Source organism: Brugia malayi, assembly GCF_000002995.4.
Source record: "Brugia malayi strain FR3 genome assembly, contig: Bm_v4_Chr1_scaffold_001, whole genome shotgun sequence".
Lineage (NCBI taxonomy): Eukaryota > Metazoa > Nematoda > Chromadorea > Rhabditida > Onchocercidae > Brugia > Brugia malayi.
In genome coordinates this window covers 10,332,325-10,348,157 of record NW_025062475.1, presented here as the reverse complement: position 1 = coordinate 10,348,157, position 15,833 = coordinate 10,332,325, and the positions used below count along the sequence as shown (strand labels likewise).

Sequence of the window (15,833 nt, the reverse complement as noted above, 5' to 3'; positions counted from 1 at the left end):
TGGAAAAGTAATCCAATGCAGAAATCGAAGTTATGAATACATTTGATTCAACAAAGTGTTCAGAAGCTCGAATTTAATTCAGAACGATTCCACCGTAGACATCACAACTCTATTCAGTTTTCTCAAATTTAAATAAGTCAGATTAGGGAAGCTACTTCGACATTTGCGTTATCTCGTCAATAGCAATGTCGTATCTCGAAAACATTAAAGTTGAAAGTTGAAGACAAGTTTTCAGTCAGGAGTCTGTTGTTATATAATGAAGAAACATACACCGTGATAATTCTTAACACAATAAGGAGGGATTTTTGATATAAAAAAAAATAAGTCCACAGCAATTCGTTATTCTAGAAGCCCGTATTAAATGTTTCCCAACAGTGATAATGAAAAATTCTTTACTTTCACGGCTTCGTTTCTCTCTCCGGAACAGCATCTTCCAACATCTTCCTGATAACTGCATCGCTGACGATATCTAACGGACAGTTTCCTTCGAAGTCAGCCACTGCTGGATCAGCACCATTTTTGAGCAAAAAATCGGTTACAGACCGATGAGAACATGAAACGGCTGTAATAGTTTGACTTAATAGTATTGAAAGATTTAAAGTACACGATTTGACTTACGAGAAGCATGGTCCAAGGCACTAGTTATTTTTATCTTATAGAAAGGATAATTACCCTTCGAGACTAAACCTGAAATTTCGTTATCAGAGAAAACTTGCCTCCATCCTTCTTTCTGTAGGATATCCTGGAATTCTAACTCTTCCTACTATTAAAATAATAACCGTAATGCAAAGGCGTTTGTCCACCATAATCTTGAATATTAACATCAGCCCCAGCATCGACGAGGAACTCAACAAGTTCTAATTTTCCACGGTCAGAAGCCCAGTGCAATGCAGTTAGCTGAAAAAAAAAAATAATAAGTGATTCATCTTAATGTCTAAAAGTTATAAGCATGGGTGATGGGATAATCGCACCAAAAAAATCAATTATATGTATGAATGATTCAAAGTGATTATTCTGCAAAATCTGTCGTAACAAAAACCTATTCTTGATAAAATCAGAGACTTATTTAGGATCAAATATAATCGACATTTTGCAAAACGAGTGAATATTGTTACTTGATTCTCATTTCTTTCTTCTAGAAGTGCTAGATTGCTGACTAGAAGATCTTTCAGCTTCTTGACATTGCCTTCATCTAAAGCAGCAAACCATTCTATCTGCTCCAAACTCATGCCAGATGATTCAGTCTATAAAGCAGCAAAAAGCTACAACACTTCGAAATGGAAATATCAATTCTGCCGAAACTGATAAGCGTGATCAGCAATACACAAGTTAAGAGTTAATAAATTTCAAAATTTGACAGGTAAGTTCAACTAATATAAACTCTAGCATTACCACCACAGTATAAGATAAAAACAATGTCTTTCACAAAATAATCATGTCTCCATTTATATATCCAAATCCATGACAAATGAAAAAAAAAAAACTTTACTTCGGTAGATTCAGCGTCCACCATTGTACTCGGTCTAACACCATAACGAATACGATAGGTTTGGCTTGCATCCCAACCAAGATTAAGTTCGACTAGCCTCGAAACATACTGCCTCATAGCTTCCGCCGTTGACATGTTACTCAATGCTAACCAAGCATCGAATTTCTCACGACTAGCAATATCGTATATTCTGGGCCTCCTACTGGGATCTGTTATGATAGCATTAAAGTAAACATGTAATAAAAAATTGATGAGTAGGTTGCATATGTTTAATGTTTAGATGTAAGTAATACTATCTACCATAATTTTTTCTTATATTCCCTGGAATATTGGTGGCCTTGTTATCCTGAGGAACAATTTGTAAAGTAAAAAATTCAGAACCAAACGAATGATGCCCAGAAAGTGCACAATCCACCAAATTAACTTAAGACTAGAAGCATAGGAAGCTTCAAAACCACAAAAAAAAAAAAAAAAAAAAAAAAAACAATATCTGAATCTCTTCTTATACACCTCGTAAGAAACATCCCACTAAACAATATATTTGATTCATACTTTACACAACAATGAAAAAATTTTTAAATATTTCAGACGAATCCGGAACGTCTCAACACAATCTAGAAAACAAACCAGCTTTTCCGTATGTGACAAGCTTATATCGAGCATAAAAATATAATTGATCTTCACGTGAAATTAGGCCTTCACTAATTGCAATAGGTAAATAAGTGCAAGCAGAAGCGAATTCCGTTGCAAGTCTTTCACTGATTTCTTCATTCTGTTGTTGTTCAGTATCTTCACTAGTAGAACCACCGGATGTCAGTTTCAACAACTGATAAACAAACATCCTATAACACTGATTAATATTTTTGGACAGAACATTCTCCACAAGCGACAAAACAAAACCATTTCTCAAAGCATATACATACTCTAATTCTATGCTAATCACCCACACTGCATGTAATAATACTCGAAATAATAAGTTATAGTAGCATCAAAACCACCCACCCATTAATGCAATAGTTTTCACATTACTAGACATATCTGAAGAACATTTTCGAAGGTTGAAATGCCACTCATTAAGTCATTTTCTCGAATCAGGATAATAACAGCTAATAATTCAAATATCAGAAAAGAATACTCGAGAAACGGACGAGTTATTTCATACACAAAAACATTCTTCGCACAAATCATTAAGACATTATCAAACATAACTATAATTTATAATCATCAGTAGTTATATTTAGATAACAACAATAATAATAACAAAGATTGCAGAAGGTTTGCTACATTTCATTAATCATTACAAAAATCTTTTCTTCAAGCATTCAATTCTTGCATCATATATAAAGCCAGCAAACTATACACATTAATGTTAGCAAACCCGCAAAGGCTTCCAATTGGAAATGACCATCGATGTCAATTATCATTCTCAGTTCTCAACATATCCTGGAAACAAGATGATAAAATTGCTCTTGTAAATCATCCCGAAAGATACTATAAATCTTTAAATTTAATCTGAAATTATACCGAACTTACGTCTTTTTCTTTACTTTCTTCTATTGCATTCCACTTCTCAGGTGTATAAGTTTTGATTTCTAGTGCATGTATTAGTTGCATTTCTTCCTTCAAAACTTCATAAACCAATCTAAAACTATTGTGAAACCTATATTAAATAATTTCAATATTAAGTTCTTTCTAATAATTTGTACGGAACCACTATATATATATGCTAGAATTTTAATGCTTAATAAGTTGTCAGAAAATAATGAACCATACAACAGCTTAATCTTAAACCATTAAGAAAAATGTTTGTAACCACCGATGAGATGCCAGAGTTGTTTTGTTGTCAAAACTATCGGAAACAATAATCAAACGAAATTTCAATCCACATCCATCGCTGAAATCTTCGATATCCTGCAAAAGAATTTATGAATTGACTCCTTATAACTTATATTACCTAACATAATTATAATTAGGAAAAGAAACTAATGTCAACAACTTTCAATTCCTTCAGTTACTCTTAATGCCATCCAAATATTAATATGATATACAACAATGTTGGCCTAAGTATTGTTTGTGTTACATATAATAAAATCCAAGAAGTTTATAAAGATATTATATAAATATATCCAATATCCCATCACAACCGAAAATTTCCACCAATACATTTTAAATCCTCTAAATTACAAGACAGATATAAATTACACCAATTAGATGTAATCTACCAAATGAGATGGCTTCAACGCGATTTCCAATTTTTGTTGTATCGTTGCATTCATGTTACCAGTAGCTTTGAGCAACTGCAAAATGGATCCATTATAAATGTAAGGATAAATTTTAAAACGCTTAAAACATCAACGTTTCCACTTTTCCCTCCTGCATTCCCAAGACATTTCATGCAAGAATATCTGTATATATTATATCAAATGCATCAATCAGCATTAAGCTTATCACATAACTTAGATTCAATTAAAATGAAATATTTGAATATTGCAAAGGAAGACAGAAAACCTTTGATAGCATGATACATAATTGAATTTTTGGAAGAGAATTGCAAAATCAATCGCTTGCCTAATTATTTTATTAAATTGGTAATTGCGCTTTAACACTGTGAATTTCAAGCCATTATAGATGGAATTCGACAAATATTTGTCAAATTAAGAACTATGACAGGAAAAAATAAACTTTTTTATTCTTATAAAATAGATATCCACGCCTTGGGAATCGACGAACTTCCGGGAAATATTTTTTTCTCCTAATAATTGTAGAAGAAAAGTTGTCGAGCAGTAATCAGTTAATGAAAGGTCAACCAAATGTGACAGATGTTGCTGTCCACTTCTCTACACTTGTTGAAGCGCTGATTGTATTATAAAAATGTATCGTGATAGATTACTCTTCCTGTTGACAGATGCTCTGATTGATCCGGAGAGTGTACCATCAGAGTAACGTCTTTGTCTGATTCAGAAAATTATAATGTAGCAAATTAATAAGCAGTAACAGTGACTTTTTTGGTTAAGTTCGATTTTGAGAAGTATTTTAGATTTGTCACACTTCGCAGTCCATAGTCACCCATTTATTAATCTTTTTCACCTGTCTAGTTTGCTTGCAATATCAGAGTACCAGCATTAAATTCTTGTATGCGCGGAAAGTCAGCATTTGTGATTCATTTCAACTGATCTCGACAGCTTCGGTTGACAGTATGACGTTTCTCCAACACCTTCTCGGAAAATACTGAAAATTGCCTTTTCTGCTTTATCATTCAGTTTGAACTCAAATAGCAGATTAGCTCACAATTGTTTTTTGTCTAAGTGTCTTCGTACTCTATAAAAAATATAAACAAAATAGCAAACAATAAGTTATTCACAAGAAAAAAAGCAATAAACAACCATCAAAATAACATGTAATATGAAGGTATTTATTCCAGTACGAAACAAAAAAAAAAGTGCAATTTGAACTAACTTTATTAATTATCCACTAATTTAGGATAACAACAAAAGTATTTGGATTAATAAAGATTCTTTCTAAACTATTAAACTATCACCATCATAACACAACTACATTCATCATTACTTGTATGTATATCTTATCAAACTATAATAAATGTTTGAAAATTAAAATTAATACCAGTGAAAGCTTTGATAATCTATCATGATGAATTAAGATCAAAGCAAAAAGGCGTTTTTGATAAAATAAATGGCAACAAAGTAAACTGACTGATGACTGAGATGAGGAGAAACAAAGTAGGAAAAATTAAAGAGAAAAACGAAGAGGAAAAGAAAGACAAAAAAAGAGAGAAAACTCTGTCATGTATCATTAATATATTCTTCTCTCACAAACCCAGTAATTATTCATCGTCGTTACAGTTATTAACCGATTATTACACTAATTTAGTTGAAAATTTGAAATTGTATGTGTAAAACAAATGACAATAACTAATATTTTTAAGGTTGAAAAGAAAAAATATAGAGAAAAACTCCCCTCAATTCTTTTCCGAACTATTAAAATTTCATTTCAATTCCTTTCGAGTATAGTGCAATTATGCACATTTCCTTTTTACAAAAAGAAGATAAAGTATTAAGTAATGGATAAAATCATTCTGATACTTTTGCAATTATAAAAAACTAAAGTCATAGTCAACAGTTCCAGACAAATGATGTCGCAGGAATATTTGAAAAATTAAACATTCTTCCATATCAAATTTTTTCACTAAAAGTATTTTCAATCATTGCGAATAACTTTAGCTCAACCCGAAAGAAGCTAATAGTAACTTCAGTCCGATTCAGCGAGTTTATGGAAATAAAGTTCCCTCATAGATAGATGGTCTAAGACAAAGGTATCCCAAAAAAACAAAAAATGAACCGCAGCTTTTTTTTTTTATATATCAACAAAAATATTTAAAATAGAAACACATGAAACATGTGAAGAAAAAAAGGAAAGAAAACATTCGTTGGGGCAATAAAACGATTTCCAGTATTTCTAAGTGAAAAAGTAATTTAAGGTTTAAGAAAAATCGGAATGTTAAGTTTGCAACAAATAGGTGGCCAAATATGACCAACGTCGATGATTTTGAGCTCACTAAATTTTTAGAATTTTGCATAAAAGTAGTAAAAATCGTCTATTACTAATTATTCAAAAAACAGATAATAAGAGATCCAAACTTTCCAACTTTAATTTATCCATTAAAAACAAATAAAAACCTCACAACATTGTGAATCCTCTCATAGCTAATGTTGAGTAAAAGATAAGCATGTTATGAAACAGTAAATACTCCAAGAAAGAGTTGTGAGAAAAACAAGAAAAATTAAACAACGAAAAGGCAAAAAAAGAGAACCGCTTTTCATAAATTAAAACCCTGAAAATTCGAGTAGAGAAAGAAAATAACTGAAACAAATGTTCGAAAGGAAAAACTTCTGAAATCTCATTCCTATCATTTAGGAAAATATATGAAAGGGTGAAATGTTGCTAAAACAATAGCAATCCTTTTCAATCAAAAAAGAAAAATACCAATGAAGTCGATGGAGCAATAAAGAGAGGAATTCCAAAAATAACGAACAAAATTTCTAGTGGTAATATGAGCAACGCATTTAAGCAGATAATATTATTTATTACAACAATGGTAAAACTGGGCTTTAAAATAGAAACTGAAAATTAACCAAGCAAAAAAAAAAAAAAAATTAAAAGAATCCAATTTCATGATTTTCTCGTCATGATCTCATTATTTTTATCTTTCCTAACCAAAAATGCAAATTTATCTCATCCGATGACTTTTATTTGGAAACCCGGTAAACTTTACACTTTTCAGAGCAGATAGACAATTAACACTGATCTTTTCTATAATATCATTAACAACGAAAAATCATGAAAAATAAGTTAATAGTAATGGATTACGTACAAAACTACGAAGACATTTTTCAACAAAAAAAAAAAAGTACAAATATAGACAGCGAATACTACTGTCTTTCATTAACAAGCTTGCAATATACTCTTACAAAATATAATAAATAGAAAATCCAGCAATCTGAAACAAACTATTCCTTCACTCCAAAAATACGTGCCTGACGTTTTCTTGTCTCTTCTTCTTCAATTTTCTTCAGTCTTTCCAATTCTTCTGGGTCAGTAGTGCGCGGTTTCAAGTTCAAATGAGGCCTTCCAGGTGCTGGAATAAAACGGATTGCTTAAAACTCTTATGAAATTGTAGAATGACATCATATTTGATGAATGTCTAAGAAAAAATTATAAATTAAGTTAACCACTAGAATGTGCAGCGAGCTCAACATCTTGACCATGACCTCTGCCGCGACTAATACTACTTCTATTTGATCTATCATAATCGGTACGGCCAAAATTATCATTCCTGATATCAGATCGTTCTCCAGACTGGCTAGTCCCACCACCATATCTGCTATCACCTATAAATGAAATGAATTCAATCTTAAAAAAGTTCATACCGACTGAAAATTAAATCCGAATAAAGACGATGTGCGAATTATAATAGAAAAAAAAAAAAAAAAAAACCTTTGAAGGGTAGTCCACCACCACGCGAACCACCACCACGCCCACCAAAACTGCCACGGCCGCCACCTCTACGCTCTCTTCCGCGTGGAGCATCTGCTACATCCACACGTAACACTCGTCCATCGTATTGCTTTGAAGAAATGGTATTAGTTTAATAAGATAATGTGAATTTGATTCAAAATGTTAGAATTTTACTTACATCCTACAAAAACAAAATGACAACAATAGAACTACTGTACATGCAATTACATGCATTAAACTTACTACACCATTCAAAGTAAGAGCTCTTTCCAAATCCTCTCGAGTTCGAAATTCAATATAAGCAAAACCCTTGAAACGATCATTCTCATAATCGCGCATCATTTTTGCCTCAATAACCTGAAGAGATCTTGAACTGAGTACCAACTCAAATAACAGAAACTGAATACAGTCTAACATCACTTAATTCCCAGCCTATGCTTTCGATGGAATTAACAAGATCAGTGTGTACGAGCACAATTCATTTTTGTTTTTCACATAGCTCTAAAAAAAGACAAAGAAATGAAACATACTGCATAATCTGCAAAAAGTGAATCCAAGTCACCGGGAACCAAATCAAGGGGTAAATTCCCAACATATGCTTTAAATGGTGCTTCATCTGGTACAGGCTTGTGCTGCCGCCTGTAACAGTTTTGTTGTTTCTTTTTTAGTTTTAACGAACAAGTAATACATTCGAATTCTAAAAATCATAGTTTGCTAATCGCTGAAGAAAAAAGAAAAAAGAAAAATACCACTTACCGTCCAGTCATCATTTGTATAAGAAAATCGATAACCTGAAAATTTTTACAAACTTAAAACTTGAAAATGAAGCTATGCAACGTTATTCGAAATAAGTTCAAATAAAAAAATGGCATATGATGACGATTCTGAATCGAACTATTCCTTCCCTATTTCGATGTATAACCAAATTTTGACGTCCCATTAAGCAAACATCATTACCATAATCTCTAAGTAATTTCCAATACTTCCAACAAATACCATTCATTATTTTTTCTCTTTCAGTATTCATCCACTGTTAGGGGTAGACAGAAAGAGAGAAAAAACAGTATTAAAATGAGCAGTGCTTTAAAATTTCTCCCTTCTTTTGTTTTTTATGTTTCTCCTCACTTCTCCTCATAATTCATACTTTCATTCCATCTATAGTTATGCAAATTTTCACTCAATATCATATTTTAGTCATTGCATTGACATGTTGTCGATTGTATCATTATTTAAAACGAAAATTCTTCATCTTTAACTTTCCATCATCAATACTACTACTATTACTTCTTCTTTGCTAGTGTTACTGTATCAAACTAATCATAAAAGAGACTTACTGATTTAAATTCAATCAGTTTCTTGAATATAACAGTCCAAGAATAAGCCTAAAAGTTGACTGATATGTCCAACACCGATGACCTCTCCAACGCTTACAATATTGGTAATAGTACTTAACTAAACAGTTCTAAATGAGATTAAAATTATTTAGGCAGTACATATTGCTTACAAAAGCCGTCCCCTCGCCCACACGGAAAAACTTAAATGCAAAAACACCCCGTGCACGCACGTACGTATCTCACTTCACACCTTCGCTTTCATTGAAGAACCTTTCAGCCGTGAAATACCGAACAATCCCATATAGCTCACATTCCGGTTGCTTCTTTGGTGGTTATGTGGTGCTATGTGCAGTGGTACCTTATTAAGATACCTAATAGTATAACTACTTCGTAGTATGGTACCAAAGGTGTCCTCTGGTGTGTTCCGTAGTAGCTTCTACTGATGGATTCTTTATGACGCAAAATTCATCTCTTAAGCGGAGACGTCCCAAAACGTTCTTCGCTTAAGAGATGAATTTTAAGCTCATTCTTACATGGTGAATTTTTATTTCTTTGGTAAGCTTTATAATTTCCTTGGTAAACACCAAACAACAAAAAATACATAGTTTGCTTTCAACTTGCTAATACGTCAAATGACGATATTTTCAAAGTAAATCGAACTAACATGTCAAAGTGTTATAGTGCAATGATTGCATAAATTATAGGTTACACTTTAATCATCACATAATTTACGAATGCGTCGTGTCATTTTTATTATATGTATATACAGATTATTGGTTATGAAAGTGATGAAGATTGAACATGCTATTGAAAGAATTATGGCTACATTTACTACAATTATAGATGTGTTTGATAATTACTGTCCTCTTTGCTAGATGGTAGAATCACGTCGAGCATGAAATGCTATCCTAAGTTGTCGATGGACATCTGTTGTCATATGCTTCGTCATGTCGCCTTGAATCGAATCATTTGCTTCATCTCCTGTTTCGAGTATTTCTATTCTTTCTGCTACATCTCTTACTGCCATTTTTGATCGACACTTTGCTTCTTCCTCTTCCATCCATTTTGCTATGCTCTTACTATTTTCCAGTTCATTCATTTCATCAACATCACTTTCAGCAAAAAATTCACTATTATATGAAACATTTGAGCTGAAAAATATAAAGGATACATAAATGGCTTTTCAAAATTGAAATTTGAGAAAATAACTACAAGTGTTGAAGACTGTTCTATGAAATTTCATTGGATGCTTCTATTAATTGTTTTGGATGCGAAATATTCTTCTGAGATTTTTTGGATTTTTTAGTTGTATTCCACATTTTTACAATTCATTCTTTCATTATTTTCATTATTACTGCTTCAAAATGCTTTAATCATTTTTGATCATCTTTTAAGTTTCATTCAAAATGTTTTTTTTTTATTTACAAATTAATTCATCTTCTCGATCAACCTAAAATTACTTACAATTTTCGTCCATTATCGAATCGATTTATTGTTTCAATTAATGCAGCGGGTAAAGAAATTTTGTTACGATTTATGCATTGTTGTGATGTTTTACGCAGTCGTCGTTGCTCACTGTAATAACCGTCGCGTACGGAACTGAACATAAACGTTGTCAACGTTGACCTAAAATTATTTATTATTATTATATGAAATTCAGTTGAGTATCAGAAGACTTCTGTTTTCTTCTGCTGAATCAAGTTCATTACAGGATACATTCGATATTTCCGATATGCTTTACAAGTCTTAAAAAATTGGCAGGGCAATTTCGAGAGAGAAAGAAATGTCTGATGTTTTACTGGAATTTCATAAATTTCCTAAAAATTACCGAAAAGAATCAAGTGAGAGAGAGAGAAAAGGAAAGGGAAAGAAAGGTTTAGGAAGCAAGAAAAGAATCACTATGAATCAGTGATGCAAAGAGACAAAGAACAACGGGGAAGTAATAAAAGGATTGAAAATTTGATTGAAGTACAGCAATTATCTAAGTAGTAAGTATGAAAAAGTTATAGATGTACTAAAAGTTATGCAGAATTTGTCAATAAAGCGAAATTGCTATATTTCAATAGAGAAAATAGTGGGTATGGTGTGGACTCCGTGGCGCAACGGTAGCGCGTCTGACTCCAGATCAGAAGGTTGCGTGTTCGAATCACGTCGGGGTCATCCACCTTTGCCACTCAATTTTCGTTCGTTTCATTTAGCTTTATGAGATATAAAGTATGAATTTCGAATCAGGGAAAACCAACCGTCTGTTTGTTAACTTTAAAAGCTTTATACTTTGACAGTAATGCATTATTAATAACGCATAATTTCAGTAAGATTTTCAAATCAAAGTTATGTTACGACTACATAAGGGCATTTCCCTTCAGTCCATCCCAAATATGAAATTCAAATCAAGAAGTTTGTTTCATGCCTTTTGTCTTTCCAAATCAACAAAATTTGTTCTTTAATTTTATTGATAATTTAAATTCTTAAAATCTAAAAGTCCAATAAAATCTTCAAAGTTTTTTTTTATTTTAGGAATCAGATAGTATCTTTTTATTATCTCCTTTTTTTTTTTATTTTAGGAATCATATAGTTCTTTTTATTATCTCAAATTGATTTGTTATAAGCAAAGTAATTGATTTTAATGATAGATATAATTTTAAAGTGGCAAAATATCACAAATTTATTACAAAATTCGGAAAAAAGAAGCAATAAACAAAATAATTGGTGAATGCCAGATAATTTTGTAATTAATGTCTTAAAAAAAAGGTAAGCAAGTCCTAATGAAATGTTAATTTCAATTAATTGTTTAAATTTCATTCCACATGAATATATAATATAATAAAACATTACTTACCAAGCAAATAAAGCTTCGGATGCCGAATGTACTGCGGCATCTAACAATACACATTCCGTTGTAACCGCATCTGCCGTGATAGCAAAGAAATCCGGTCGGAAACCGGAAGAACGGTACTGTACATGTCGTGCACCGAAATCCTCCGAAATTCGTTGCACTGCTGCCCTATCCATAAGCTGGTTTACAACATTTTTCAAATAGCTACGTAATGAATTTGCTAATTCACATCGTTGCTCCTAAAACATATAAATCATATATTCTGACTAATTAATTAATTTAAAAAATCTGATTTCAACTTTTTTTGAACTCTTTTTCACTTCACATAACAAATTACTTCAGACAGTGCTTCAACAAATTTCCGGAAATCGTCTCGTTTTTCGATTATTCGTCTATATATTCTTTCCGCAATGTCATCTTTCGCTTTATCCATACATCCTTTTACAATCTGTCGTTGTGATAGAACAAGTACGGAAGTTTTTCTTCCTTGGCTGCTTATACTTGGCCTATAAAAATCCAAAAAGTTTTAAAATGTTCCTGAATAAAACTCGGCTAATTTCTGAAATTATTTTTTTAACAAAATTTAAAAGCAAATGTATATTAAATTAACCGAAAAAATCACCAAATCAATTTGAAAATATATGCATCATACTAAATTAATAACCAAAAAATCAAATCTATTAAAAAACTATTGTATATGACTAGTAAGTTTTATATTTTAAATTAAATATCCTTCTCTTTCCTTAGCATTTCAAAATTCTTTAGGTAAAAAATTCATGTATAATCAGTTTAAGAAAAAAAAAAAAAAATTTATGTATAATCAGTTTAAGAAAAATGCCATTTGATTTACAGCAAAATAATTTGTCACATCTAAATTAAGTAAGTGAAATTGAATGAACTGACATCATATAGGAAAAATTGTATCACGACTAATCAATAAATTAAATTATTGGAGAAAACAATTAATTTCAGAAAATTTTTGAAAATAATCCTAAATTGAATCTAAATATTTTATCGTTTTATTAAAATAAAACGATAAAATATTTAAGTCTAACATATCGTTACAAATCTTACTAACAACCTTAAATTTATTTCATACTTAATAACCTTGAACTTATTATTACTTATTGAAGTAATAGTAATAATAATAATAATAATAATAATAATAATAATAATAATAATAACAAATAAACAATAATAAAAACAATAGCAAATAATAACAATAACAATATGGACAATAATTTTTAGATATTGATATTAAAATCACTACCTAATTAGAACAAATAATTAAAATGTCATACCTTGGATTTTTCAAAAGCATCGGTTGACTAGTTTTCCTTGCAACTTGTTGTTGAGAACTCGAAGGTTCATTATCGGATAAATCAGTTCGTGGCTGCTCTTTTATATTTGATCCAGCCGATCCTATATTTCCCATTATTGATAATTTTATCAATAAATTTTAAATGAGATACTAGTAATCCAATCTAAAATTATTGTTTTTGCAAAATGAATGTACTTTCAAGGAAGTAATCATTTTTCACATAATTTTTTGCATATAATTTGTGTGGAACACAAATTATAACAATAAAGTGGAAATATAATTAATCAATGATTTGTAATAAAAATTATATTCAAATTTTTGGCTCAGTGTTATTCTCTAAAATATGTCTTTTTTGTGAACTGTTACAGTTTATTTATTTCTACTGTAATTATATTCTTTTGAGAAATATAATAATAATAATAATAATAATAATAATAATAATAATAATAATAATAATAATAATAATAATAATAATAATAATAATAATAATAATAATAATAATAATAATAATAATAATAATAATAATAATAATAATAATAATAATAATAATAATAATAATAATAATAATAATAATAATAATAATAATAATAATAATAATAATAATAATAATAATAATAATAATAATAATAATAATAATAATAATAATAATAATAATAATAATAATAATAATAATAATAATAATAATAATAATAATAATAATAATAATAATAATAATAATAATAATAATAATAATAATAATAATAATAATAATAATAATAATAATAATAATAATAATAATAATAATAATAATAATAATAATAATAATAATAATAATAATAATAATAATAATAATAATAATAATAATAATAATAATAATAATAATAATAATAATAATAATAATAATAATAATAATAATAATAATAATAATAATAATAATAATAATATAATAATAATAATAATAATAATAATAATAATAATAATAATAATAATAATAATAATAATAATAATAATAATAGTAGTAGTAATAATGATAATACTTTATCGCTTTTCTTTGCATTTGTTTTATTGTTATCATAATTATTAATAATTATGTATTATTATTATAATACATAATTAAATACTATTTAATGTTAAAACAGCAAACCAAATGTGCTTAAATTTAAAAGCAATTAAAAAAGGCAAATAATAACGGAAAATAGAATGCGTACATTTTTAGCTCTGATTAATTCGTTTCATATTGTAAGAAATTACCACAAAAATGATTTATTGAAGTAAAAATAAAATACAATGAATGAATGATGCAAAAAAGATAAATAGCTAATGGCTTTTCATATTTTCAAAATTTTCTTCCATCAATGTTTGCTGCTTCGTAAATTTGGATGATAAAATATGCATACAAAATGAACTTTTTAAAATGAAATTTTCGAGGTGAAAGAGAAATTTAAAAATTTTATTCGTAAATGAGAAAGTAAATAAATAAATCTATTAAGTAAATAAAATAACTGTTAAGGAAATGAGTAAGTATCCTCTACAGAAATAATTGAAACAAAAATGAATAAATGAATGTGTGAAATAATAAGAAAATAAAAGTGAAAAAAATAGAAGTTAAATAGGAAATATTCTGATTTAATATTGAAGTCATCAATATGCAAATTACAACATATTCAAAAAAAAAAAAATGTCAAATTAAACGAACGACAAGAAAAGGTGATAAATTTGATGTGACAAACTTTCATTTCTACAATTTTTCCTATTTATCCTCGACTATTATTTCTTTGCATATGTGTGGAAGGAATAATAAAATTAGTAAACAAAAAAAAAAAAAAAAGAGGAAAAAGGAAGAGGAAAAAATCAAAAACTAATTTAACCAATTTAAAAGTTAGCATAAAATTTGGAATTAAAAAATTTGAATTTGAAAAATTATGACCGAAATAACAATACGGTTAAAAATTCATGAATTAATAGCATTGTGGTTAAATCTTTCAGCTCATTGTGATATTAACATTAAATGAAATAAATAATAAATCTTAATAAACAAAATGCTTACTGCGACAATTCCGCAAAACTATTCAGTTCTCATTGTTGGAATTTTTACATGGCTGAATGAATCACTTCTAGGCTTTTTCATTATTATTGGACAAAAATTATTGTTACGCAGGTGGAATGAGAAAACAGCCACAATAGAAGAGTTTCTCTAACCAATAAAAATTTGATATTTTCATTTACTGGAAGGTAATATGAAAATATACAAAGTTTGCTATTCATTTAAATAATTCTGCAAAATTAAAATCTCGATTAAATGAAAATTTTCATTAATTTTATTTATATTGTTGCAAAAAATATGTTTCCTACAATTTATAATAGTTATTGAATTTCGTTTATTTACCATTCGTTTAATTAACCAAATTCTATTACGTTTGATTTCAATTTTAAAAGTTTTTAATTAATTAAAAAATATAATCAGTTTATCGATACCTATTATTTCCTCAATTACGATTGTATAATTAGCATAAAATAAAAAAGAATATTTTTGCTTGTCGATTGCTAATTAACAGCTTTTTTTTTTCTTCAATGGATTTTAATTTCTGATGAAACATTTTTATTTTTTTATCTTTCAGATAAAAAAGTTTAATGAAAAGTTAAATTAATTTTTCTTCTATATTTCACTTATTTTTTGCTTTTTCAAAATACTTTACAATTCCAATAATTGATTATAAAAAAAGCGAAGATGCCTGGTAAATTTATGCAAATTAGTTAGGAAGACGGAAAGATTGAAAAATGAATTTGTTGAAATACTTTTTTTCTTTACGGATAAATTGAGACAAAGATTATTAATAGTAT

General features: G+C 28.8%; 4 protein-coding genes and 1 non-coding gene across 5 annotated transcripts; 1 reads left to right on the top strand and 4 right to left on the bottom strand.

Moving 5' to 3' along the window:
* Positions 1–398: 398 nt before the first annotated feature.
* Bma-acbp-5 (BolA-like protein) lies at positions 399–2,330 on the bottom strand (the record flags this gene model as incomplete). The annotated part of the gene is made up of 5 exons (XM_001894178.2): positions 399–562; positions 780–897; positions 1,116–1,244; positions 1,490–1,698; positions 2,117–2,330. 5 exons carry the CDS (start codon positions 2,328–2,330, stop codon positions 399–401), a joined length of 834 nt encoding a protein of 277 aa, XP_001894213.2.
* A 572-nt stretch (positions 2,331–2,902) lies between these two features.
* Bm5749 (BolA-like protein) lies at positions 2,903–3,765 on the bottom strand (the record flags this gene model as incomplete). Its single annotated transcript, XM_043077395.1, has 4 exons — positions 2,903–2,932; positions 3,023–3,131; positions 3,306–3,400; positions 3,712–3,765. 4 exons carry the CDS (start codon positions 3,763–3,765, stop codon positions 2,903–2,905), a joined length of 288 nt encoding a protein of 95 aa, XP_042933329.1.
* A 3,249-nt stretch (positions 3,766–7,014) lies between these two features.
* On the bottom strand, positions 7,015–8,289 carry Bma-drr-2 (RNA binding protein, putative; the record flags this gene model as incomplete). Its single annotated transcript, XM_001894179.2, has 6 exons — positions 7,015–7,142; positions 7,237–7,395; positions 7,502–7,631; positions 7,766–7,879; positions 8,053–8,161; positions 8,279–8,289. 6 exons carry the CDS (start codon positions 8,287–8,289, stop codon positions 7,015–7,017), a joined length of 651 nt encoding a protein of 216 aa, XP_001894214.1.
* A 1,438-nt stretch (positions 8,290–9,727) lies between these two features.
* Positions 9,728–13,127, bottom strand: Bma-glb-11 (Uncharacterized protein; the record flags this gene model as incomplete). The annotated part of the gene is made up of 5 exons (XM_043077394.1): positions 9,728–10,007; positions 10,321–10,482; positions 11,696–11,931; positions 12,030–12,198; positions 12,994–13,127. The coding sequence occupies 5 exons, from the start codon at positions 13,125–13,127 to the stop codon at positions 9,728–9,730; spliced, it is 981 nt and encodes a 326-aa protein (XP_042933328.1).
* Positions 10,945–11,016, top strand: Bm14573. The gene has a single exon. It is a non-coding gene; the product is annotated as a tRNA-Trp (tRNA).
* Positions 13,128–15,833: the final 2,706 nt, after the last annotated feature.